This window comes from Diabrotica undecimpunctata, chromosome 4 (genome assembly GCF_040954645.1).
Source record: "Diabrotica undecimpunctata isolate CICGRU chromosome 4, icDiaUnde3, whole genome shotgun sequence".
NCBI lineage: Eukaryota > Metazoa > Arthropoda > Insecta > Coleoptera > Chrysomelidae > Diabrotica > Diabrotica undecimpunctata.
In genome coordinates this window covers 52,094,924-52,122,641 of record NC_092806.1, presented here as the reverse complement: position 1 = coordinate 52,122,641, position 27,718 = coordinate 52,094,924, and the positions used below count along the sequence as shown (strand labels likewise).

The 27,718-nt window shown below is 33.9% G+C and overlaps 1 protein-coding gene across 3 annotated transcripts in view; it reads right to left on the bottom strand.

The window, feature by feature from the left end:
- LOC140439511 (uncharacterized) overlaps positions 1-27,718 on the bottom strand; it is a 283,057-nt gene that overhangs the window by 71,369 nt on the left and 183,970 nt on the right. For all 3 annotated transcript variants that reach the window (XM_072529477.1, XM_072529476.1, XM_072529478.1), the window contains 2 exons: positions 18,917-19,055; positions 3,863-3,985 (listed from right to left, as the gene is read on the bottom strand). In XM_072529477.1, the coding sequence (XP_072385578.1) occupies positions 3,863-3,985; positions 18,917-18,971 (178 nt within the window). In that variant the 5' untranslated portion in view covers positions 18,972-19,055. The remainder of the gene's footprint in view (positions 1-3,862; positions 3,986-18,916; positions 19,056-27,718) is intronic.

Sequence of the window (27,718 nt, the reverse complement as noted above, 5' to 3'; positions counted from 1 at the left end):
AAGACTTGTATAAGACTAGGTTAAATAATGGTGGGAGTACCTATTATCTTATAGCCAACAGCATTTGTTGTTGTCACAAATCTAACACGCGAGCGATCGCGTTCGCCGGAGCGTTAGAAAAAATATAACTAGGCAAGTGTTGACGTGTGTTGATTTTTAAAGAGGTCACGTAAGAAAAGTTATAATATTATCATAAAAGGTAAGATTTTTAGTGAAATACCTATAGATTGTTGAACATCCGTTATTATAAGCGCTATTTTGGTTTATTGCAGGTAAATATGGACAAGAAAATGGAAAACCAGTTACTAAAATGGTATGAAGAGATAGACAGCGATGTGAAACCACTAGATTCTGATAACGACTTAAGTGATGTTCGTTCTGAACACAGTATGCAAAATAGAGATTCTGGGCAGTCCACACAAGATCTACCCAGTGCTCCTGAAGATGCCATGGAAGAAAGCGGCCAAGATGATAGTTATCCAAGATTTTATGGCAAAGATAAAACACCATGATTGAAACATAAGAAACACACTCCCAAAGGTAAGACCAAAGCTTGTAATATTCTTACGAACTTACCTGTGGTAAAAGCAAAAGCAAAAGGCGCCAAAACCATATTAGAATGCTGGAAATTGTTTTTCTCGGATGCTATAATCAATAATATTGTAAAATATACAAATCAAAAACTGGATATAACGAGAGTGTTTTACACTCGCCCTAGGGATTGTCCTGCTGTTGACTACGAGGAAATACAAGCATTTATCGGATTTTTGTTTCTTGCTGGGGTAAAGAGAGCGCAACATTTAAATACTAATGAACTCTGGAAATTAGATGGCACAGCTCCAGATATTTTTGTAGCTACTGTGTCCAAGAAAAGATTTCACCAAATAATTCAAGCTGTAAGATTTGACGACACCACTAAGAGGCAAGAAAATGCGGCAGTTGATAATCTTGCACCCATTCGAGAAATATATGAAATGTTTGTCACTAACTGTTTATCTGCTTACACTCCTGGATTCTATGTGACCATAAATGAAATATTGGAAGCGTTCGGTGGTCGATGCAAATTTAGGCAGTATATAGCCAATAAGTCAGCGAAATACGGAATCAAGATTTATGCCTTGATGGACGCTAGAACATTTTTCACACAAAATCTCGAAATTTATCCCGGCAAACAACCTGAAGGACCATATCAACTACCCAACGATGCATCTAGTGTAGTAAAAAGACTTATACAACCCATAAGTGGAACCGGTCGAAATGTAACTACGGATAATTACTTTTCTTTTGTACCCTTAGCCAACTCTTTATTGAACGATCATTGCTTGACAACGATAGGTAGTTTACGTAAAAACAAACAACAAATTCCCCCTGAGTTGACAAACGTAAAAGGAAGACCTTTATGTAGTAGCATATTTGCATATGGTGACGATGGAAACAAGTGTGTACTTGTATCATATGTGCCAAAAAAAAATGTACTACTACTTTCAACACTACACAGCGATGGTTTCATTGATGAAGAACGCAATTTTCGGCATTTGAAAGAAAAGGATTCGTAGTTTTTGTACAAAAAGTTGTACAAACATTGCACTATAATAAGATCCTCTGTGAATTGTCAAAAATATGGTTCAAATTAAGACTAATAGTAGCGAGTGGAGGCACAAATCTACGCGTTCAAAAAATGAAAATGCAAACGAAATCTTCAAACTACTACAATTGTTTATATCTACGGATCTACTAAACGGATTTTAATCTTTCTTTTTTTAATTTGTATGTACTCTTTGTGTACATTACAAATATGTAATTTTTTTTTATAAATTAATTGACTAATAAACGGTGTAATTTGTTTAAACACTTTATAAAAAAAATCCCCCAAAACTCGATATATTTTGTAATAATATCATTGTTAACTATAGTAAAAGTTAAAATACACTTTCTTTAATAAACTATCTTTAATAAATAATTTAAAATTAAGTAAAAATAAGCTATTACATAACATGTTTACATTGATATAAAAGGAAATAATTGTATATAGATACACATATGTAAACTAATATATGTATAAACAAATTACATATTTGTAATGAACGCAAAGAGTACATACCAATTAAAAAAAAAAGAAAGATTAAAGTCCGTTGAGTAGATCCGAAGATATAAATCTTTTTTTGCGACTTCACTATAATACACGTAATATTTGTATAATTGTCATTTTCTTAAGTTTGCAATATTTCTGAACATTGTTTGCAAATAAATGCTTTACTTGTTTTTAATACTGCCAATGATTTCTATCAAACGTCTCGTTTGAGCTCTAAATACATCATCACCACGGTGCTACAGCCTTACAGTGTCTCGACCTTCTCAAGCTTCCTGCGCAATTCTAATGTATCTCTTGCCTAGATTTTCCAGTTAATAACACCGATCTTCTCAGCATTCTGTGTTACCCCATCTATCTATCTCAGTCTATTCCCCAATTTCTGATTTCCACCAGCTACATTGTTAGCATTTTTTTTAACATTTATCGTTGGATTCTGAGACACAGGCTACATGTCCGGCGATGCAGACGGTTTCGCTTGATTATGGTGTTATTATCTTTTCCACCAAACTTAAGCTTGTAAATATTCTGAAGTTCAAAGTAATATCTACGAATCCATATTCCGTTGTCACAGACCGTTCCGAATATGCTGCGTACTACCTTAATTTCAAAAATCAATAGAGGATTCGTATGTTTTGGAGGGTCTATGCATATTATCCATATGTGAGAACGCGGATTGTCAGTGTTTTATACGAGTTTTTAAGACAGACATTTGTTAGCTAAGTACTTTGATAGACCATGATAACAAATATTTCAATCATGATGGATGGACGCCTTTTTATTTTTCCTGATGTGTTATTATTGGGGTTAAGCGATGCCCATAGATATATGAATTCTTGGACCGCTTTAAAGTTTTAGTCATTGACAAGTAGATCTGCGTCAATATTTCCAGCTTTCGTGTTTGTGTTAGTCGGCATTTAATCCCATTCGTTCTGCTGCTGCTACTAGCTAGGTTAGGATTTCCGTAGTTGTCGCGCTGGTTCCATTTTTTATAATGTCCACGTCATCAGCATATGCTAGAATTTGGACAATCTATTAAATATAGTTCCCTGTTATCTGAATTATCCTCTCGTGTGAATTTTCTAAGGCTATGTTAAAAAGCTGACATCACATCTATTTTTGGTATCACATTAACAATCTGCTCTCCACCGTGTTTAAATTACTCCTGGAGATTTTTTAGTTTTTTTTTATAGGTATTTTCACTTCTTCTACACAGGAAGATTCCACAAATTCCTCATTTGGGTACTCCAGTTCTATATTGCTAGTAGGTTCCCCTTCCAATAACTCTCGAAAGTGTCTTACTTATTGTAACCGGATATCCCCATTGTTGGTAAGCAAGCTGCCATCCTGGTCGTAACAGATGTTGATTATCGACTTGAATTTTTTATATTAATGCTTATTTGGAGATAGAACTTTCATGTTTCTCCTTGACTCATATGACTTTCGTTAAGCTCTAGATTACCCGTTTCAAAACTTTAAATTGTGTAATTGTCACAGTAAATTCTGAATGACGTTTTTAGAAATGCAATTACATTATCCAAATTACAGTAGCCATGAGCGCGTGTGTTTGAGGTATTTTTAATAAAATTCATTCAAATGTAATTATTTCACTGTTACGTTTATCTTATCGTGATCTCCTAACTATAAATAGAATATAAAGCAAACCTCAAAAGTAAAGTACGTCCTTACAAATTTTAAAATGTCGCTTGTCCAATTAAAAAAAAAAGATGTCAATAGAAAAGAGCTAAGAAAAATATAAAAAACAATACTTACTTTGTACGCAACTGTCGTACCAAACTGCAAAATTGTCTCGACATACACATGTTTCGTTCTTACAATAAGTATCTATTGTTCCACAGTCTTCAGATGATGTACAACTCCCGTGAAGTGGTGAACCTAAAAAATATTTTCTATGGTATTTGTTTTAAGAGAAAGTACAATTTTTTTATGTTACTTATTATCTACAATTTTTTAAAATGAAATTCTTATTCAGTTGGATCAAACACTGGAACTTCCAACTGACGAAGAAATGAAACAGGCCATAGGAAATATACAGAATGTGCAAATGAATCAAAAGTGCGGTCGGTAGTGATATTTTAGATGAAGTAATAAAACATAAGCTGTCATGACAGCGAATGGGGGTTGACAATGGGGGGCTCTCTAACAACAGACATATAAAGAAAACAGCTGATATGGTACGGACACGTCCAGAGGATGGATAACTCAAGACTACCAAAAATAATTATGCAATGGATACCACCAAACCGCAGAAGGAGAGGAAGACCCAAGAAGAGAGAGGGAGTAACGAAGGCGATGAACGCAAGAGATCTTAGAGAGGGCCAATGGGATGATAGAGTGTCATGGAAATTAGGCATCAGACAACGTCGCAAGACGTTTTAAAACCGATTGATATATGTAATAAAATATAAGCAACTGGTGACGGGGAGATATTAGAAAGACAGCTAAATAGTCTACTGAGCCAGAGGAATCGGACAGCTATAATTAGCTCTTGTACTAGAACCATAAAATGAAGTATACTGAGTCCAAGTCCAAGTCCAAGTCCTAAGTCCAAAAAGTGGATAAATAATAACAAAAACTAAGTCTTTCTTTTTTCACATCAGCTCGAAATAGATCAGTTGACGTTAGACCAGTCCACTTCCTAAGATTGGCCAGCCAGGATATACGTCTACGTCTAGGGCCTCTCTTACCCTCAATCTTGCCTTGTAGAATCAACTGTAGAAGTCGGTATCTACTATTAAGCTTAATGTGACTAAAGTAAGCCAATCTTCTGTTCTTTACCGTGTTAAAAATTTCTTTGTTTTTTCTTAGACTCTGGAGAATAGTTATGTTAGTTGTGTGGTGTATATATGAGACCCACATATAGTGGGTCGCCAAACACATGAGTACACATACGTTATGTGTACACAGACATTCACATAACGTATACACACTGATATTTTGCATAAAAAGCTGGCCAAAACGAAAATTTCAAAAACTAGCATTTCGGACCGATTATTGTCTCCAAAGCAAATGTAACGTTATCTGGCAATATTCCCTCTCCAAATAACCTAATCCAACAAATTTCAGAGCTGACACTTCCTAAAGCGTTTTGGCTGCGTTTAATTTCGAGATTTTACTATATATTTTTTTTATGATATGCGATTTCTTTATTTTTATAATTCAAGTGATTTTTGTAAAAGGGCAGTTATGAATATGCCAGAGAAAAGTAAATAGTCTGTATGGAATCATTTTTAAAACATTACCCTTTTAGTGCTTTCGAGCATAGTCTATAGGTATTCTAAGTTTAATTCCTTATAAACTAGTTTACTATGTATGGTACATTTATAATAAGTATTTATTTAATAAACAATAATTGACACTGTTTGAGTTCATAGTTGGACAATCTGATTACGCTTGTCTCAAACATCAAAACAATATAGTTATGACAGCAATAACTGAAAAAACCATAAAAAACAGAAACAAAAATTTATCGTTACTGATACTAATGATCCTGTATCAATTTTTCTGTGTGCTTTACACAATTATCCAAAACTTTATGTATTGCTTCGCTTAAAGCATCATTCTATACATTTTTACTGCTGTATCTCCACGTCCATTTTCCTTAATGTGACGATTATACTACTGTTTACAAATTCTCCAGACCATCTCTATTGGATTGTACTGACAGTGATATGGAGAATATATTATATGGATATGTAATACCTGATACCCATGATATTGCACTAGTTCGTCTATAATAAACTAAGCTTTTATGGCTTTTCCAGACGACAAAGTCTTAACAGCTCTGTTGTGTAGGAATCTTTTTCAAATTCATATTTCTTACTTGTAAACATTCTTTGAACTAGGATTTTGTCCAAGAATATTAAGGCAATGTTTCTACTAGAGACCTAGGGTATGATGCATTATCCATAATAATTAGCGATTGTTCCTCCAGCATTGGAGGTACCATCTTTTGACAGACTTATTTTTTAAAAGACTACTTATCCATCGAATCATGATAGTTTGCAGTCTTTGATTTTGTGCAACATAACAGTTCAGAAGATAATATCGTTGTAGAGACAAGATAGACTTTTAGAGAATATAAAGCAATTGTTCAACTTATGTCTGCACCAAAGTGAAACACCTACAAGATGTAAAAAGGACGATCCAACAGATCTCGAGAAATATTGACCCATAAGCCGGTTAAACCACCTCTACAAGTTATTCACAAGAATAATAACAAATAGACTGAAAACAAAATTAAATTTTTACCAACCTTGGGAATTGACAGGTTTTAGGACAAACTTTTTCACTAATGACCACCTTCACTGCATAAAAGGGATTATAGAAAAATCTACCAAATACATTCGACCACTGGTCCTGGCTTTCGTAGACTTTTGCAATGCATTTGCAAGTTGTATAGGTTATCGATACTGCAAAGTGATCGCAAACATATACAATAATGCAACCAAGACCGTAATATTAACAAAGATACAAAAAGTATAAAAATCAAAAAAGAAATCAGACAAGGAGACACGTTATTTGCCAAACTCTTTACGGCAGTTCTAAAACATGCTTTCAAACAATTGGATTGGGACGCCAAAGGAATCAATTTTGATGGCGAATTGCTTTTAGACCTACGATTTGGGAATTATGTTAGGTTAGATGCCGCCTGTAAGGAAGTTGGTTTAAACATAAATTTGAAAAGACACAATACAAGACAAATCTGGTACCAAGTGAAAATCCAAAAGTCGACTGCAACGAAATGGAATTAGTTTACACATATAAATACTTAGGTCATGAAATCCAAATTGCCAGGGACAATCAAACCGCTAAACTGCAAAGAAGAATCACTTTAGAATGGGCTGCATATGGAGCGCTATCAGACATCTTCAAGTGCCACATGCCAAATTATTTGAAAAAGAAGATGTTTGATTAATGTGTGCTTCCAGTCATGACTTACGGCAACGAAACACTTTCTTTAACCCAGGCCAGAGCTACCAAACTTAGAGTGAGTGAGAAATAAAGAGAAGGACAGGGGTCACAGGTGTCATAGAGCGTATAGCATGGCTGAAGTGGAACTGGGCAGCCCATGTGGCCAGAATGAATGACGGACGGTGGACCTAAAAAAATACAAGGTGTTGAGACCATGCGCAAATAGAAGAAACAGAGATAGACTACCTACACGATAGACAGACGAAGTTAAAATAAATCGCTGGAAATTGGCTGCAGGAAGCTCAAGATCAACAGAACTGGAAGAAATTAGAGAAGGCCTATGTTCAACTTTGGACGCAATCTTTAACAAACTCATTACTAGTTCTAGCATGTAAAACAACGAAGCGTTTACCAGTATTTTCGTGGCCTTTTCTGATGCTCTTAATATTGAGATCTTGCCATGTACGTTTATACGATCCTTTTAAAAATATTTAAGTTTCGTCCAAAAAAAAATCAAAGTGGGATTAGGCTTAAATAATTTTTCATATAGTGCTCCAAGAAATATAACCACTTAGACACAATATTTGACTTTTCGTAAAGGATTCTCCTATTATTTTTAAGCTTGTATGAAAATTCACATTGTTTTAAAAGTCGCCACAAACTTGTATCAGAAGCGTTGTAGATATGCTTATTTTTCAGTTCTACATTAAACAATGGAATTGTAACGTGTTGCTCTTTTACTTTCATATTATATGCGACGTTCCTTGTTACGTTTGCAACGTCTCTCACATCTTGAATATTCTTTTCGATACAGTATGTGATACTCCGAGCATTGTAATAAAATTTTTTAAATATATCTCCTTAACACAGATTTTTAAAACTATCGCTGATGCACTTGTGATACCGAAAGCACAAAACAAAAAGAGATCGCAATGATAACTAGTATCAGGTTTAGAAGTATATACATACGAACTCTAATTTTATGAAATCATTCGGAATATGAAAGCAATAGTCTAAGATAGAGAGAGCAAAATCCGATATAAATAAATTATTTATTGTTTTCTTTTCCCATGGCTCAATCTTTGTGTTTATCATTATTTAATTATTAATAATTTAGACCTTAAAGTTTAATTTATTAACATTTTAGAGTGCCCATTGTGTTGCATCTAAAAAGTGTACTTATCTTCCAACTAACCAGTACGGTGCAGCCAAGTTAGAAAAGGAGCATGTTAACTTGGGAAAAGATCACTATAGGAGCAATGCGACCAATTTGTGGCATTAAAGTTAGAAGATCCTGATGGTTTCCAGGGCAACAACTAACAATAACCACAGAGGAAGCTACAGCTACCTGGTGAAAGGAATCCCAAACGTTGAAACGTTTAATATATAAATATATATATATATATATATATATATATATATATATATATATATATATATATATATATATATATGAGGTAAATAATGTGGTAATTGCCAAAAATCTCATTTTTATTTTATAAACATAACTATATACCTATTGCGCTAAGTCGCCGGGTTATTATTACGTACTTAAAAAATTCTCAACAGAGTGCATGTTGTCACTCGCTACAACGTCGTCGGTAAAAAATGTGGTAAGTGCCAATAAATATGACAGTTTCAGTACTGTTTTGATGTTGTATTATTAAAGTTGTTATTGTTTATATCGTTCTGTATAATCTTAAAATCATATAAGAATGAATGTTGGTGCTACTTCTAGAAAGGGCAATAAGCAAAAGGAAAGGCAGAAAAAAAGAAATGCTGGAGAAGAGTACTATACAAAAAAAAAAAATAATAAAAAAGTTCCTGCCAAGCAGCCTCCTGAAAATAAGGTTAGTCGAATATTGTTTTTATTTTTGGGCAGTCGTTATTCTGAAATTTTGTTTTAGATATTGTGCAAATGCAACTTCAAGTATAAAGAGATACAGTATGAACAAAAATTGAGCCTTTTTCACGAATTTTATGGTTTGAATGATAATATACGGCAAAATACGTATGCTACGAATTTTATCCATGTGTGTGCTATCAAGAGAAGAAGGCCTGGACATTATGAGAGACCAGAAGATAGTAAGAGACAGGTTACGCAGTCCTTCACATTGCCCCACGGAGGAGGCAACATTTTACAGGTGTGTAGGAAGACATTTTGTGCGGTGATTGGAATAACTCCAAGACAAATTGAAACATTAGCCTTTCAACAAGCATTTCAACAAGTTGAAAAAAAGGAGATTTAGTTTATAAGGAAAGAAGAGGTAATAACTGCAGTTTAGAAAGTTAATGCCGAAAGATAGAGCATTGGTTATCGAGCACATAAACAAATTTCCCAGAGACGTGGGACATTACAATCGTTTAAAAAGCGAGAAACAGTATCTGAGCTCCGATCTCATTATAAATAGACTTTACTTGGCGTTTAAGGAAGCTCATCCTGATTCAGCAGTGAGCTATCGTTTTTACTTTCAAATTTTCAAAAAAAAAAAATGTCCAATGTATCCTTTCGTAAGCCTAGAACGGATACCTGTGCTACCTGTGATTTACTGCACATGCAAACAAAAGATCCCACACAGAAAGATGCTCAATTTAAGTTAGAACTTCACCACTGAAAAGCTGAAGGAGCTGTAGAAGCAATGAGAAACGATCATCAGAATTGTCAGCAACCCACGAGTGACACCATGACAGTTTCGATGGAACTACAGCAGGTCTTATCATTGCCAACTCTAACTCATAGTCGAATGTCTTATATGCGAAAGCTATCCAACTGCAACCTTCGTGTTCACCTAGGGGACAATAACACTTGCTTCATGTTTTTGTGGCATGAGGGTATAACAGGACGTGGAGGGAATGAAATTACGTCGTGTGTGTTGAAAGGATTCACTAATATACGGACACAGAAACGAAAAGTAACAAAATGTGACAAAATAAAAATAAAATGTTATTGTTTTTATGGATTTATTTAGTTTCCAAGAGGTATTTGGATAAGATAAATCAGAAGTATCTAGTATCGGGTCATTCATTTATGAGTTGCGACAGCGATTTCGCCCAAATTGAAAAGCGAAAAAAGCAAGAGAAGTGTGAGGTACCTATGGATTTGGTAAGAATGACGACAACAGCTGTAAAGAAAACACCATTTCTTGTTGAATGACCCGTGAGGACATCTTCGAATTTAAAGTTGCTTCTGAAAGTTCAATCAGTACATCCAAGATTCAAATTTCAAAAGTTCAATGGATCAATATTAACCGACAATATCCGGGATTAGTTAAAATACGAAAAATTCTGAATAAATTGGAAACTTGGAAATCAACAGAGGTTTTAAAGAGAAATGTTACAATTAAAACTATTGCAGAAATGACTCTTCCTAACTTGATTTGCCAGAGTAGAATTTCTGAAGAAAAAAAAAACAAAACTTGTTGGCAATGGTTACCAATTTGAAATTTGAAACTTTGAAAAAGAAGATAGAAAATTTTATGAAGACCTATTTAATCCCAATACTCCTTAGAACCTACATATTTTTTGTTTTTCATTATTACTTATCCCAATATTTTATATTTTTTTGATGGCACTTAGCACATTCTAAGATTTTATAGCTGTTTTATTTTTTTACAATTATTTTACAAAAAGTTCGCAAAATTATTTAATACACAAAAACATAATTCACTTGAATAAACCTATGTTTAATTTTGAGAAAGTTCAAGTCTTCATATATATATATACATATATATATATATATATATATATATATATATATATATATATATATATATATATATATATATATATATATATATATATATATTGAGTATTTATTCCCTATTAATAATTTTAACACGAATATATTTGCGATTCATTCAGCATCAGGATGTGTTTGTTCTTTTACCTAGAACTGCATATTTGCATTTTACATCGGCGGTCAAACACCACTGAATAGACTTCATTCATATAGTGGATCTTGTGTAACTGTTCGGCATTTCAAGGGATTATGTCGGCAGCTTTAGTATTTTCTACATTATTTATTGCACTCCTATTTATATTTACAGAATCTCTTATATATTCAAATGTTTCACGGAAGATAAATTCTTAAAGAAAAAAAAAAACAAATAATAGCAACAGTCATGACTCCAAGTTATTGTTTTTCTTTATAGCGTGTTTTTACGAGAGAGGAGAACCAAACAAATCCGTTTGACTTTGAAGAAATTTAGTGACATTCCGTTGAGGTTATATATAAAAATTGATAAATTAGAGCAATATAGACAATTATTAAGGGTAACAGGCTTACATTATTGTATTTAGAAGTATTATCACTCCATTTAGTGGTTCTGTATAGCGTGTCGTACGCTATACAGAGTGTAGGCATCATTCTTCTACTCTTCTTATTATTATATTGATATCAGTTAATTTGTCGGATCTTAAAATATGGGCCAAATAATATGAGACCTTTCGCTGTTTAACGATATTTAGAAGTTTTCTTCGGGTATTAGCTCTTTTCACGACCTCTTTACTTGTAACATGGTCGGTCGATGGAATTTTAAGCAACCTTTTAAGACTTTAAGTTAGACTGGATATTTTGAATACTTCAATATAGTTTAGCAATTTTACTTTAAGTGCCTAGGTATTGCTATCGTACATTATTATTGGCCAAATATAGCATTTTAAGATATTAATTCGGAAGCTTCCCAAGACGGCTCCTCAAGGAGTTCCGTGCTAACAAAAGTAGTTATTAAATCTGGTAAAAATATTTCTATCTAGGTATTTCTAGTATCTTTATTTCTTCGTCGCAGTCCCACTTACTGTTTAAGGTAGCTTCAAGATATTTAAATTTCTCAACTGTCTAAGTTGGTTGTTTATTTTCAACTGTGCTTGCGTATGGGATTGTCTGTTCATTATCATTAATTTTGTTTTAGATTTACACCACATTCACCTTCCACTGTATTAATATTATATAGTATTTCCTGTAGTTATTGTATGTTATCCGCTATGATAGCTGTATTATAAGCATGTCGCAAATTATTTTTAGGAATTCAATTTATATATTCAAGGTATTTATTATATACCTTTTTTATTCTGGTGTGCACGTTGAAAACTCTTTTCTATATTTATATTAAAGAGCAGAGGAGAGAGGATGCAATCTTGTCTCACGCCTTTACTTATTTGTACTTGTTCTGTAAATAAACCATTGATAATCATTGATTTTGCCTTTTGATTTCAGTACAGGGACTGGATATATTTTCCATCGAGACCAATCTCCCTTAACGCTTGTATTAACACACATTGTCAGAAACTATTTAGTAATTCATAAAGTAAAAAAAGGTATCCCTTCTCTCGTCCTAGCAGTTCTGCATCAATAACTGCAGATGTATCTAAGTAGATCCACTTTTATTTAAAAACGGGAGTTGCTGCTGTAATTGTATATAGGTATCATCTTTTTTCATAGTTCCAATATATTTTTAGGATTTTTTGTGGCTCATCCCTAAATTAAAGTTGTCTCTTCAGCTCAGCCTTTTTACTGATGTTCATTATAGCCTTAGGTGATACCTCTATATTTATATAGTAAGGAAAGTCGTAGGGCTTTCGTAGTAAGCATTATCCTATCCAACCCTAGGCAGTTGCACATAACGTGTTCCGTCAGTCAGTCAGTGTTCTGTTAGGAAACCTACAATAAGCAGTTAATTCCTATTTATACCTAGTAGATCTTTGGATCTTTACTTCGAAGGTTCATATATAAAAGCCTTTGAATGTTTGAAAGCCTCTTGTTTGTACTAGTGGTTACGTTTCATCTGTTTCACCTAGTCCGATATTGTTCTTTTGGCTGTGTTTGTTGCTATGCCAACGGCAGATTCTAAACCTATAAATGTTTCTTTTGCCCCTCCCCTGGCAAGTAAGTCCTGTTTTTCGTTCCCTTCAGTATCAGTATGTCCAGATAGTTAGAGTAAACTTACTTTGTTACTTTTTCCGATTCGAATCATATTCTAGACAGTTCCAAGCTAACTTGAAGTCAATCCGTCTCCAATCAATCAATCCGTCAATCCAAATATAGTGCCGTCTGGATATTAGATGTAATTTTTATAGATATGTCCCTGCAGTTCCTCTCTGTTAGTTAGTTAGACTTTTTTTTTTGTTAAGCTTTTCGAAATTATATTTGTAGCTAAGATAATTGCGAACAAAAATGTTTGTTAGCGCTTTTTCTGTAAAATGAACCGTTCTCTCAGAAACAATGCTTGAAGCGACCCGCGAATGTGTGCTACGCACGCGAAATAAATTTTAAATAGAATTTGTATCAACTCGACGGTAAAAATTCGATATTTTTTGAGCAGAGTGTCCTATCGACAAAAATCAAGATGCGTTTTAAAGGTGAAGAATGCAGCTTTCGTACGGAATTTTTGCGTTTTGCCGCAAAATAAATCCATTGTCCATTGCTAGCGCCCAATCTTCAAAACCCATAACACGAAATTTCAATTTTGAGTTTTAGCAACAAATATAAAGCATTTGTTAAAAAAAAAAATTAAACAAAATTTTCTGCTCGTGGCACCAATATTTTTGTACGGAATTAGATCGCAGGTCATTATTTTTGTATTGCCTACCTAAGTTATAAATGCCGTACAAATATGTTTAGCCAAAATGCCCGCCGCCCTCTTTAAGAGGTAAGTTTACCTTACCTGTGTAGCCACCTGTACCGGTCCAAATTGACGGCATAGTTTCTAAAGTTGTTATTACATATTTTAGTATTATATTATATTTGGGTATGGGCAAGGAGGACAGCAATACGTCTTTTCGTTGGTTACGACAATTATGAAGCAGTATTTCAGAACCAGGTAGTGCCTGTTGTATCCTGAGTCCAATGCGAAATTCACACTGCTTATAACTCATGTTATATTTAGATTCTCTGTATATATCTAGGTTTATGACTATAGGGTCATATATGGTAGGGTCATATAGGGTAGGGACATATGGGTAGGGATTAGGGATAGGTAGGAAGTCACACCACTCCCGTCCATTCCTAGCAACTTCCCTCCATCTTCTGACCCTTAGTATTTTAAGGTCTTCTTCCACATCATCAATCCATCTTCTACGTGATCATCCTCTACTTCTTCTGTCCTCTGGGTTTAAGAAATATCAATCTCTTCTTGTGCTCATTATCTGACATCCTAGCAATGTGTCCAGCGAATCTTAGTCTCTGCACCTTAATAGATTTTTCAATATCTGTGCATAGCTGGTACAATTCAAAATTAAATTTTTATTTACGGTCCTAAAAATATATCTCAAATAGTATTTTTCTCTTAAAAACACCAAGTAGTCTCTCGTCGTTTTGGGATAAAGTCCATGTTTCAGCCCCATATTAACCGATCTTATTAAAGTCTTGTAAATCTTAATCTTTACTACACGTTTTAAGTTTTAATTTCTCAAATGTTTTTGAATACCATGAAGGTCCATCTATGCCTTTTCCAAGATAATATTAAAAAGAGGGCACTTTTTTCTGTCTTCATATTAAATAACGTACAAATTGAATTCTAACTTACGAGCTTAAGTTTTGAATTGTTAATTTTGTCAATTTTCGCAAAGTGTACTACTGCATGATATAGTACAGCTCTTTTGATGCTGTCATAGGCTGCTTTGAAGTCGACAAAGAGATGATGTGTATCTATATTATCTTTTGCCTAAGTGTGTCTAATTGGTACATAGTTGACTTTCCGGAAGTAAATCCGCATTGTTAATGTCCAATAATATCCTTTGTAAAGAGTTTAAGTCTCTAAAAAAGTACGTTGCCGAATATTTTATATGAGTTTATGAACAGAGTCATAGCTTTATAGTTCTTGCAATTAACTATCATCCTTTTTATGCAGCGGACATATTGTTCCCTTTAGCCAATATTCTGGTATCAATTCGTTCTGCTATATCAATACTATCAGTTTATTTATTACTGTCAAAATATGGTCATCTCCTTCCCTATACACTTCACAGCAGATTTTTTCGATTCCTGGGGTTTTAATATTTTTTACGTTTTTTGATGGCAATTGACACTTCTTTTTTTGGTGCTTCCATGTGCAGTTGCTGATGTATGTTTAGATGATTTTCTATATTGTCGCCTTCTTCAACATAGTATAAATTAAGGTGATCGCTAAAATGTTGTATCCATCTATTAAGATATATTTGTATCATGTAGAATTTCACCATTAATATCTCTACAATTTTTTATTCTTGGCTTAAGTTCTTGACGGCTACTATTTAGGGATTGGTACTATTTTCCTGTTTCATTTTTATCAAATAAACTTTGTATCTCATTTAACGTTTTCTGTTCATACTCCCTCTTCTTAAGTCGATGGATACGCTTTTCCTCTGTTCCGAGGCGTCTACACTTTTCTTTTTTCCGTGTGCAATCTGCTTTAAGAGTTTTTTAATATGCTGCGTTTTGCTGTTTGTTGCCATCTCGCACTCATTATAAAATCACTGATTACTTTTTTCTGCCCTGCTTTTACCCAATATTTTAACCGATTTCCGCAATGCAATATCTCGTATTTTTATCCATAGTTGGTTATTATCTTAGCTATTTGCTCTATATACATAGTATATTTGCATGTCCGGAATTTAGTATGTGGATTTGCTTGATATGCACTTCGCTTGTGCCGCTGGTTAATAATCAAACTCCGTGCGAAAACAAAACTGATTTTATTTTGAATTACACAATACATGAATATATAAACGCTTATTAAGTATTATGTCCGCTCGCTCTGAATGCTGTGTCACCGATCTCGTCTCGTATTTGAGTGCTGTCTGTCGTCTTTGGGGTGCCTTAAGGGACTCGCCTTATCTTCACATATGGCATAATATATCTCCCTACGCCACTATGTTGCCGGATTGTAAAAATGCATAAAATAAACTCGAATTGGATAGAGGCGTGAACAGTATGTTTGTGAATATTTCTTTTCTATTATTTTTTCAATCTCTTTTTTTCGATTGTACATTCCTTCTTTAAACCGTGACATAGCCAAATATTCATCATTATCTATGTTTGCTCCTCTGATAGACTTAACATCTAACAGGTTGAAACAGCTTCTTGCATCAATAACTGTATGATCTATTTGGTTAATCGTTTCATTATCAGGAGGCTTTCAAGTTCCCTTAGTCTTGTTAGGGAAATCTTGTCTCACCTATTACCATATTCTTGATCATAGCAAGGTTTATGAGTCTCAGTCCGTTGTCGTTTGAGTCTGCCTGTAGGCTGTCTTTACCGATGGCGGGAGAAAAGATATTCTCTTTTCAGTCTTTGGCATTAAAGTCTCCTGCCAATATTTTAAGATTATTTTTTAGGCACTTATCGTGCTCTCGATCTGGTGCCTCATAGAACATGTCTTTTTCGCCATGCTCGTTCTCTTCGGTTGGTGCATGAATACTTATAATGCTAACATTAGCAAACTTTCTTAAGTCTTATTCGACATTTTATGATCAATAGCCTTTTTAAGTCAATTACTCTGTGTTTAATCCTACTACTTACAATAAACCCGGTTCCAAATTCGTGACGGGTAGAGTGTTCGCTGTAGTAGATTTTGCAGTTCCAGGATCCAGGATTCTTAAGTCCAGGACTCCTGAGCTAGTCCATCTGATCTCCTGTAAAGCAATGATGTCTGCTTTGGCTTTATGCATTTCTTGAACGAGTAGAGCTGTAGCTCCAGGTTGATAAAGGCTTCTTACATTCCACGTGCAAATTTTCAAATCATTGTCCATATTTCGTTTGCGAGTTCTTCGTAGGTTAAACAGTCCAGCTTCTTTCTTTGTAGCTTGCATAACATGAGTTTTTTTGTACAGGGTTGGATAGTTAGGCTAACGCCAACTGCCCTTCCAGAGGACCATTTCACCCGCTCTCGCCAGTTCCGACATAACTTTCCATCCGCATCTCCAGTTGCGTTACTTGGTTTCACAGCAGGAGCGTAAAAGTGGGAGTCGAATTTGAAGCTCCTTTACCCCCAATGTGGACAGAATGGAGAAAGATAAAACTGTAAATAGATTATGGAGGCGTCAGAGGACACTCACATCACCACATATGGTTCAAATGTAGAAAAAGTATTTGGTATATGGTATTTTAAAACTTTGTTCAGAGAATTGTATTAGTATTGCTCTGAAACTATTTTCTTGATCGAGTAGCTTGGTCGGTGATGTTGCCGGTCCCAAGCCCAGATAAAGGAGGAGGGTTGTAGGGTTAGGTTAGCAGCCTGCCATATATAAAAATAAAAAAAAAGCTCAAAGAAGCGGTGACGAGCCTCGGACTAGGATAGAAAATATGGTAACGACAAAGGCGAGAAAAAGGACGACGAACTGAACGATGAAGGGAGGAGAGCGACCATGGTGATGTTCTTCAAAAAAGGAGATAAGAAAGACCCCGATAATTATCGAGCAATAAATCTATTAAATACAACACTCAAATTGACAACAAGAATAATAGCGACAAAAATAAACGAACGAATATCTCTGCAAGAGGAACAGCAAGGATTTCGGACAGGAAGATCATGCACGGATGCAGTTTTTGTAATAAGACAAATAAAAGAAAAGTCGCTGGAATACAACAAACCAGCATATATGTGTCTGATAGATTTGAAGAAAGCCTTTGATAGAGTGAGAATTCGGGACGCGATACATTTATTATATGAAAAGGGAATATCACTGGATTTAGTAAAAACTATTGAGAATATATATAAAGATAACATAGCTATGGTAAGATGTAAAAAAAACTATCGCAACCTATCAAATATGAAACTGGCATTAGACAATGAGATTCGCTGAGCCCAATAATATTTAATCTGATAATGGATGAAATCATAAAGAAAGTTCAAAAAAAAGAAAAGGATATAAAAAAGAAGAGGATATAGAATGGGAGAAAAGGAAATAAGGATAATATGCTACGCCGACGACGCCATAATGACAGCCGAAAATGAAGATGACCTACAAAGATTAATTAAAGAATTCTAGATCTTAACAGAGAAAACTAAAGCGATAGTGATATCAGCGGAACCGAGAAGATGTAAACTAGTCGTAAATAACAAAATAATAGAACAAGTGATGGAAACTGAATACTTGGGAATAAAACTGTCAAGCTACGGAAAAGTGGAAGAAGAAGTACAAAAACAAGTGAACATGGCAAACAGAGCAGCAGGATGTCTCAACAACACAATCTGGAGAAACAAATACCTCACAACGGAAACGAAAACCAGGATATATAAATCAACAATAAGACCGATAATGACGTACACAGCGGAAACAAAAGCAGATAGGGCGAAAACGCAAAGACTACTGGAAACAACAGAAACGAAAGTCTTACGAAAAATAGCAAACCAAACTCTAAGAGACAGAGTAAGAAGTGAGGAAATACGAGCGAGATGTGGTATAGAGGAAATAAACGCATGGACCAAAAGAAGAAAAGTGGAATGGAATCAACACATCGAAAGAATGACAGAAAATAGAATAGTACGAATAGCAAGAGACAAATCGCCAAATGGAAGAAGACCATTGGGACGACCGAGGAAAAGATGGTCAGACAACGTCAATTGAGGCTAAAAACCGAAGTAAAACAGGCATTTTGCCTATTTTAAAAGTAGGAAGAAGAAGAAGAAAATTAACCACAATTTTATTTGAAAATACGTTTATTTTGACGTTACAATTTCCAGTTCGCAAATCGTTCTTAAAATACAAGTTTTATAACACCGAAATGGAACTAAAAGCATCTTCCAGTAGCCATAGTAAATAGAATTATCTTCCAGAACTATTAAATTGCAGCTTTTATTATTAATACCCATGTTGATTAACTATGTATATATTTAGAAAAATGCACGTCACGATTAAATGCTAGTAAATTGTCTAGTAATGGAGCCATTAAATTAACACACAAATATCAGTTACCTGTACTCCTTTGAATAAATACCCAAACAAAAAAGACCGACAGTCGCAGCAACATCCTTTCTAGTCTACGATCGAAGAAAATCGATCACTTTAATGGACAATCATACTTCGTTAACTTGCTTAATAGAAGTGTGTGGATCTGTAAAAGAAAATAAAAAGAATTTAGTAAGTAAAATATGGCTTACCATTTAAAACTAAACATGTACGGTAAATTCCAGTTAATTAACGATTGTATTTACAAAATTCTTCTGAAAACATTATTTACGCTTAATAGCTACTTCGTAATGACTCTATTGAATTGACAGCGGGTATAAATCCAAGAATTAAACGTATCGTTAGATATTACTGACCAAGAGAAATATAGATCTTAAATGTGGTATAAATCCAATAGGTAACTTTTTGTGTCATTAGGTTTAGACATAATGAACATATAAACATCGAATAAAAACATGTACAAATACATCAACAGAGATATATTCGAAGTAAAATAGTCTGGGAATAAAACGTCAAAAAATTTCAAGAAATTGAAAATACAGTAATACCTCGACTTACGCTACCCCGACTTACGCGAATCCAGAGTTAGACGATTTTCAAATCTTATCGATTCGTCATCTGAGTGCCACACAGTCGTTCGATTATCGATTGGTTAGAAATCCCACACATTATTGCTCATCCAAAGTACATGTTTTGACTTTTCGCACGAAATCAGCACATTTATTTTAAATTAGGTATTTTTTATCTACAGTTTTGTCTACTGAGTGAGTGTTTGTTACTTTTATAGCTGGATTTTTATTTTATATCTACTGAAGACTTGAAAGAGCAATGATGTCATCCAAACGTAGTAAAGCTGATCCTTCTGTAGCAAATAAAAAAAAACGTTATCTTTGGAATGTAAACTTAACGTAATTAGAGATTTTGAATCAAAAATGAAATTCTGTGAACTATCAAAGAAGTTTGATCTATCGGAATCAACGGTCAGAACAATTGTAAAGGGCAAGGAAAAAATTCTCGAAGCTGTGAAAACTGCACAATCTTTAAATTCGACCATCGTACGTAAACGTTATGACAATGTTAAAATTATGGTGAAAAATTGTCCTTTTGATCAGTGTGCTCCCAAGCTAAGCTAATTTTTGAGAGATTGAAAGAGGAACAGTTTAAAGTTAGTAACGGTTGGTTCAGCCGATTCAAAAGTCGCTGTAATTGGCATAGCATTGCAGAAAGCGGGGAAGCGGCAAGTGCTGATAAAGAGTCTGCGTCTTGTTATCCACAGAAATTAAAAGCCATAATAGATGAATGTGGCTATACCAAACAAACCATATTCAATGTAGATGAGACTGGCCTTTGGAAAAAGATGCTTAAGACAACTTTCTCAGCTCATCAAGAGAAAACCTTTCCAGGTTTTAAGGCTGCCAAAGATCGATTGACAGTGATGGTGGGGTCAAATGCAGCTGGTGATTGCAAGTTAAAACCACTCTTAGTTTATCGCTCAGAAAATCCAAGAGCCCTAAAAAATAAATCTTAATCTGGCTTGCCTGTAATTTGGACGTCTAATCGTAAAGATTGGGTGACAGCTTCTCTTTTTGAGGAATGGTTTGGTCATCATTTCATACCTGAAGTCGAACTTTATTGTCAATCTAAACAAATTCCATTTTAAGTGATGCTAATTATCGACAACGCTTCAGGTCATCCTCCTGCAACTTTAATTAGTTTTGGCCCAGGTGTGAAAGTTGAATTTTTGCCACCTAATACAACCAGTTTACTTCAGCCAATGGATCAGGAAGTCATTAAAACATTCAAGGCTTATTACACCAGACGATCATTTGCACATCTCCATGAAGTTATAAGAAAAAACGACAAGCTCTCTGTTAAAGACTTTTGGAAACAATTCAACGTGTTAGATGCAGTGACAATCATTAGACAATCTTGGAATTAAGTTCCACAATATTCCACAAAATTCTACAAAATATTCCACAATATTTTAATATCTCCCAGCAAATAAATTTAGAAGTTTTTAGTGATGACGTTGAAGAACTGTTGAATTCCCAGAATCAGGAGCTGACAATAGATGACTTCATAAGAATGCACGAGGATGAACAAGACATTGAAGAGCTTAAAGGATTAAAATTTTTAGAAAATATAGACACATCGAAGAGCACATTTCTTCTACCAAACAAGGAATAAAAAAATTATTAGCCTGCTATGAAGAAATTTTGCGGGAGAAAAAAAATCTTTGAGTCGTCAAACTACTTTGTTAGATTTTATAAAGCCTTCTACATCAAAATAAATTGAATTGTCAATTTCATATTTGTATATCCTAAGATTTTATTAAAAAATTTTTGTGTAAATTGCTATTTTTTCTTATCTTCCGGTCCCAATTAAAATAATTTATATACATACATACGAAATTATACCCCGACTTACGCGAATTCGACTTACGCGATTATCGCTAGGTCCCACCTATCGCGTAAGTTGGGGGTATTACTGTATTGAACAATTATTATACCTGTTGCGACTGGAGATAATTAGGGCTGTTGACAGTACCAAATAAACCAACAAAATTTTTTCCTTATAAGAAAAAAAAAAGCAAGTCGGATGTTTGTCTTCGGCTAAGCGAGGCACACTTTCCACAATTGAGGTTTGTTTCAATGCTGCAGGATTTTATGTGCCCCCTCTAGTAATTTTTCCAAGAGTGCGCAAATCAGAAAATGCAGTCAGAAATATTTTTGGATATCTGATTTAAACATTTCCTTAAATATATATGAAACCTACCAAAGAAGATCCAGTTCTATTAATTTTGATTGGATATGTAACCTATACCAAAAATCGGGAATTTGAGTCAATGGCAAGAGCTAACAATGTGGATGTTCTAGTTTTAGGAAACCCAGGAAAACTTGTAACTATTTACAAAGTAGGAGAACTTTTTGGCAAGACATTTCAGGGGGTAGCAACTGCAAAAACGACCATAAATGGCTTTAGAGCAATAGGAATTTGCCCATGTAACCCGGATATTTTCTTCAAGCAAGTGGCAGATATAAAACTACCCGACGAAGCAATCAAGCCACAGAATGAAGAAGTTAATTATTAGATCCAAGAGGTGCAAGGTCAAGTCGAGAGTGTTTAAGCCGAAACTTTACTTGATATGACTCCTTCATCCCAACACGGTCCAAGTAGTAAAGTATCCCCAGCTGAGCCAGTAAAAAAGTAATCGCAGATAGACAAGACGCGAACAAACTATATTTTTCCCCCAAAGATATTCTTCCTCTTCCAAAGGCTGGACCACGTTAAAGTAAAAGAGCAGCCAAAAAAGGGAAAACTATGATACTGTCGTTAACTTCGAATTATGAAGAACTAAAGTCGTCAAAGGTAAGTCAACCAAAAAAGTGAAGACAGTTAGGAAGCAAATTGTTGAAAGTGAGACATTACTACCTGAAAAGTTCTGTAGAATATTCAAGATCAATGATTATAATTTTTGTGGCACATTTATTTTTAGCCAATTTTATACTTTTTCGTTTAATTTTTCCTTAATTTATCTTTAATTTTATCAGATTTAATTATTGTTTTAGATGAGGTTTTCGTCGAATGTATATATATTATCCTTCTTTTGTAGAAAATCCATCAGGTCAATTACGTATACTTTTTCAGTTTTAATTAGAAAATAATATAAAATAAATATAACTCAAAACATATTTTTTATTAAAAATTTTCAATAAAATAAATATTAATTTAAATATAACGAATTTCTCATTTGCCACCAATTCATTGTGAACGCAATTCTCATAACGCCGCTCTGTAATCCTTCTTTTGCCAACTACTACTTTCTCATTATAATCACTCCTACTGCTATCTAGTATGCTGATAAGAATACCATCATTAAAACCAACAGCAGACCCAGCCCAGAACCGTCGAGAACCTATTATTCAAAAACAGACAACAGGCATTCAGCTAAATTATGGCAGTTCGCTTCTGGGCATTCCTGGTAGACAATGAACTGAATGAACAATACGCAAACCATTTATCTCGAAAGTCTGTCTCCGTGGTTTACAAATTACTTTAGATAAAACACATTGCTTCTCTTCTTTTCTATTACAGTTTCAACACGAGAACACATCGAATTATCTCACTTCCTGTAGTTTTTTTATATTGCTTGTGTTCTTTTTCATAATTGACACTAAGAAGTATTTGTTCATCTTTAACTAAGGAAATTAAAAGAGCCTGTTTACTTACTAGAATGAATGAGAATCATTATTAATATGATTGTTATTAGTTGATTAATAAATGAATTTAAAAATGTAATCTGTTTCAGCAGATACTTGGGAACATTGGTGTTACTCGATTAGTTTATTTTGTAAATATCATTAAAACATAATAATAGAATCCGGCCACACTGGATGTTATATTCTTTAAAATATACGAACACAGTGACGGAATATATCGAAAAAACGTTAAATACACGAGATAAATATTATATGTACCTTTCTTCTTCTTGATGTCGCTAACGTATTTACTATTTTTTTTTCTATTATTCGATACATGCTAGATTTGTTGCTAGATTGCTTTTAGACATTACGACTATAACCTTTTAAAAGCAATAGAAGAAATTTCCGTCAAATTTTATAAGACGTTATTAGCAGAGAACATGTTTACAACGCTAAAAACATAATTACTTTAATGACTAAAAATTATTAATGCAATATTGGAAGAAGAACAGCTTGACCTACCAACAAAAATGAAATAAAAACCATTTAATTGATAAAAATATAAGCTATTATAATTATCACCTAAAAGCTAAATCAATATTAGAGATAATGACAAATAATTATTAAAATTTAAAAATTTTCACCCTGTGGGAATTGAACCAGGTTCTTTAACAAGAATGACCCATACAACATTGAGTCTCCATGATAACAATTAAATTCTGCTGCTATTAAATACTGCTATTTTGATCATAATATGTAGTAACAACTACAATGTATTGGCAAGAAAGTTAGATAGTGACCGTCAAAACGCTTTATTAATTTGTAAATAAGTAATTACTATTTTAATGGGAATAAGCCACAATGAAAGGTTAAAGTACGTTTATTGACGTTTCAAGTTCCAATTCAGAAATCGTTCTCAAAATATTAACATTGGTATTTTGAGAATACCCTAAGAAGAGAAGAAAAACGATTACATAGAAGAAAAAAAAGACAATTTGAGCAAAAGCAGTTGGAAAGCACAGAATGGCTAAGAAATCAAAATGAACCTCGAAAGTTCTACAGAAATTTAAACAAAATGCGCAAAGAGTTTAAGCCAAGAATAAGGAGCTGTAAGGATGTAGAAGGAAACATCCTAAATGATACGGCCTCAATCCTAAACAGATGGGTTGAATTTTTCGATGAAAAATTTAATGGCCATCATATCGAAGAAGCAGATAACGCCCTAGCAAATCGAAATGATTGGAATCCTTTCAACCCAAACGAAAGACCACCTACCATCGAAAACGTTGCCCAATCCATTAAAAAGCTTAAAAATAATAAATCACCAGGAATTGATCAAATTTGCAGTGAGCTCTACAAGAATGGTGGCGATGCTCTACTACAGACACTGCATAAGCTTTTACTTCTTGTTTGGCATAATGAGACCATGCCTTGTGAATGATCTCAAGGCGTGATATGCCTGTTACATAAAAAAGGTGACCAGCTCCAGTGTGACAACTATAGAGGTCTAACCCTGTTAACAACTGCTTACAAAATACTAGCAAATATTCTCTACGAAAGGCTGCAAGTTTACACAGTGGGCATAGTTGGTAAATATCAAGCTGGATTCACTCCAGAAAAATCAACAATTGACCAGATTCATTCAATAAGACAGATTCTCGAGAAAACATTAGAATTCAATATTGAAACCCATCACCTATTCGTCGACTTCAAGGCCGCATACGACAGTGTCAAGAGAACAGTGCTATACCAATCAATGCATGAGTTTGGTATACCAGAGAAACTTATCCGACTAACGAGAATGACAATGTCTAACTTAGAAGTCACTGTTAGAATACAGGGAGAGAATTCTAGATCCTTTGAGATAAAGGATGGACTCAGACAAGGGGATGCTCTGGCTTGCCTTCTATTTAATATTGCCTTAGAAAAGGCAGTCCGAGGTACACAAATTAGGGATGGCGGTACTATTTACAATAGATCGATACAAGTCTTAGCATATGCTGATGACATTGACATAATAGGGCGTAGCAAGCAAGATGTTGAGCAATATCTCCTAGAATTGGAAACAACGGCGAAACAGGTCGGTCTAGTCATCAACGAAGACAAAACCAAGTACATGTTGGTTACAAAGGATCCGATAGCAAATGAGGAACGAGAAACAGTCTTTGGAAGTCATATCTTTGGACGTGTTGACAACTTCACATACCTTGGGTCGCTATTGACTGCTACCAATAAAACAAGCGAAGAAATCAAAAGACGAATAAATCTTACAAATAGGGCATACTATGGACTCCAAAAGTATTTCCACTCAAGAAACATTCAAAGAAGAACTAAAATTATTATATACAAAACATTGCTGAGGCCGGTCCTCACATATGGAGCAGAAACATGGACTCTAACGCAGAAAGATGAAAGACTTTTGGGAATATCTGAGCGTAAAATACTCCGCAAAATATTTGGAGCTATAAACGACCAAGGGCAGTGTCGCAGAAGATATAATTTTGAATTGTATCAGCTCTTTGATGAGCCAGATGTCATAACGTTCATTAAAACACAGCGACTTAGATGGGCTGGACACATAATACGAATGCCAGAAAATACGATTGCTAAAAAGCTAACCACAGGAACACCTGTAGGAAGAAGAAGCAAAGGCCGACCGCAAATTAGGTGGTTAGATGGAGTTGAAACCGACTTACGGATATTAAAAATCAGAAGATGGCAACATGTTGCCAGAAACCGAACAGAGTGGCGACGAATCTTGGAGCAGGCCAAGATCCACAGATGATTGTCGAGCCAAAGATGATGATGATTTTGAGAATACAGAATGTCATATGGAGGTGAAACATGGACTCTACATCAGCGGGAAATAAATAAGCTGAAGGTATTTAAAAGAAAGGTATCCAGAATGATATTTGACCCCCAAAGAGATGATATATATATATATATATATATATATATATATATATATATATATAGATATATATATATATATATATATATATATATATATATATATATATATATATATATATATATATATATATATATATTGTCATACTTTTTCTTTCCCAACCAAAGAAAAATAATTAAAATATCCATCGGAATAAAATTTTAAGAAATCATTATAAACAAAAATGTATATATTAATTTAAGATAAGATTTAGTGTAGATAAGAATAGAAATTTGTTTGGCAAACGACCTGTTTCCATTGCAAACAAAATTATCAAAAAACCTTTGTTTAGAATTAGAAGACATTTTACCTGCAAGTAATAATCTTTTCATTGTTTGTATAGTCGAGTATTAAATGACCATATTTTAATCTTTTAAAATATGTATAAATGATGTATTGAAAAAAACCAATTTTAAAGTAAGCTATTTAGTTTTCTCTGAAACCGAAATTAGGCTTTTCCAAAATCATGATAAACACAATTTAAGCTTTTTGATTGGACGGTCGTTTTTAAAATGGGAATTTGGTGAGTCGATCATGGGAGAGGAGAAGTTAGTCATATTTTGGTCATCGAAAGGAAACAGTCGTTTGTCTAAAGATAGGGTGTGGTTCGTGAGTTGGATACCAGCGTAACGAAAAGAAGTGAATAGTTTGAAGAAGGAGATAACAAGGAGATTAAAAGAGGTCCTTGTATCTACCGTGGGCATTTTATAAAGGATATGTGAAAGTATTCTTACGGCATCAAGTTGACAGAAGGAGGTCCTGGTGTCATCAATAAGTAGCGGAGTTTGGAGAAGTGAATCAGGTGTTTTTTGTGTAGTCTGAAGGAGGTTTGCAGAGACGTAAAGAAGGAGCCGAGGTGCCAAAGAGGGGAGATCACATCTTTGAGGAGACTGAACTTTTCTGGGTATGTTCCAACATACAACTCAAGAAGAAAATAAACTGTAAGTGTTTGTACAATTGAATTTTATATCTGTGAAGGATCGTTTCGACATCATGGTCATTAGCATTCAAATTTAAGAATTGAGGTTTTGTTAGGCTAATCAAAAGTTTAAAGTTTTGTGGTTTCTTTTTTTCAAGTAAAGAAAATTTTAAGTAAAATTGGTTTTTCACGTAATATAAATGTATGTAGCTTTATAATCTTATTATCATAACAATTTGATTTATTTTCTTGTATGCTGATTGATAAGATAACGACAGAATTTAATAATTGTTTTATTCGTTCATATAAAATAAAGAAACGTAAATCTTTGTAATATAATATATTTGTATTATTATCCTTTCTTCTCTAACCCGATAAAAGACAACTAGAAAATCTTTTGAATCCATCGAACACAGGTAATATAAGGATTATTTTACTTTTGATAACAGATAAGTTATAATTTTTTTATTGGCTCAATAAACTAAGTTTGAACTCAAAATAAACAATCATAACAATATATATATATATATATATATATATATATATATATATATATATATATATATATATATATATACATTAGTATTTAAAACAATAGTTTTGACCATAACCGACGTTTAGAACATTATAATACACATAAATATTTCGACATAACGTTTATGACCCTTAATCTCTAAGCTATCACTAGAGACTACTAATGAGGTGTAAAACAATAAAAATATATCTTCCACCCGATT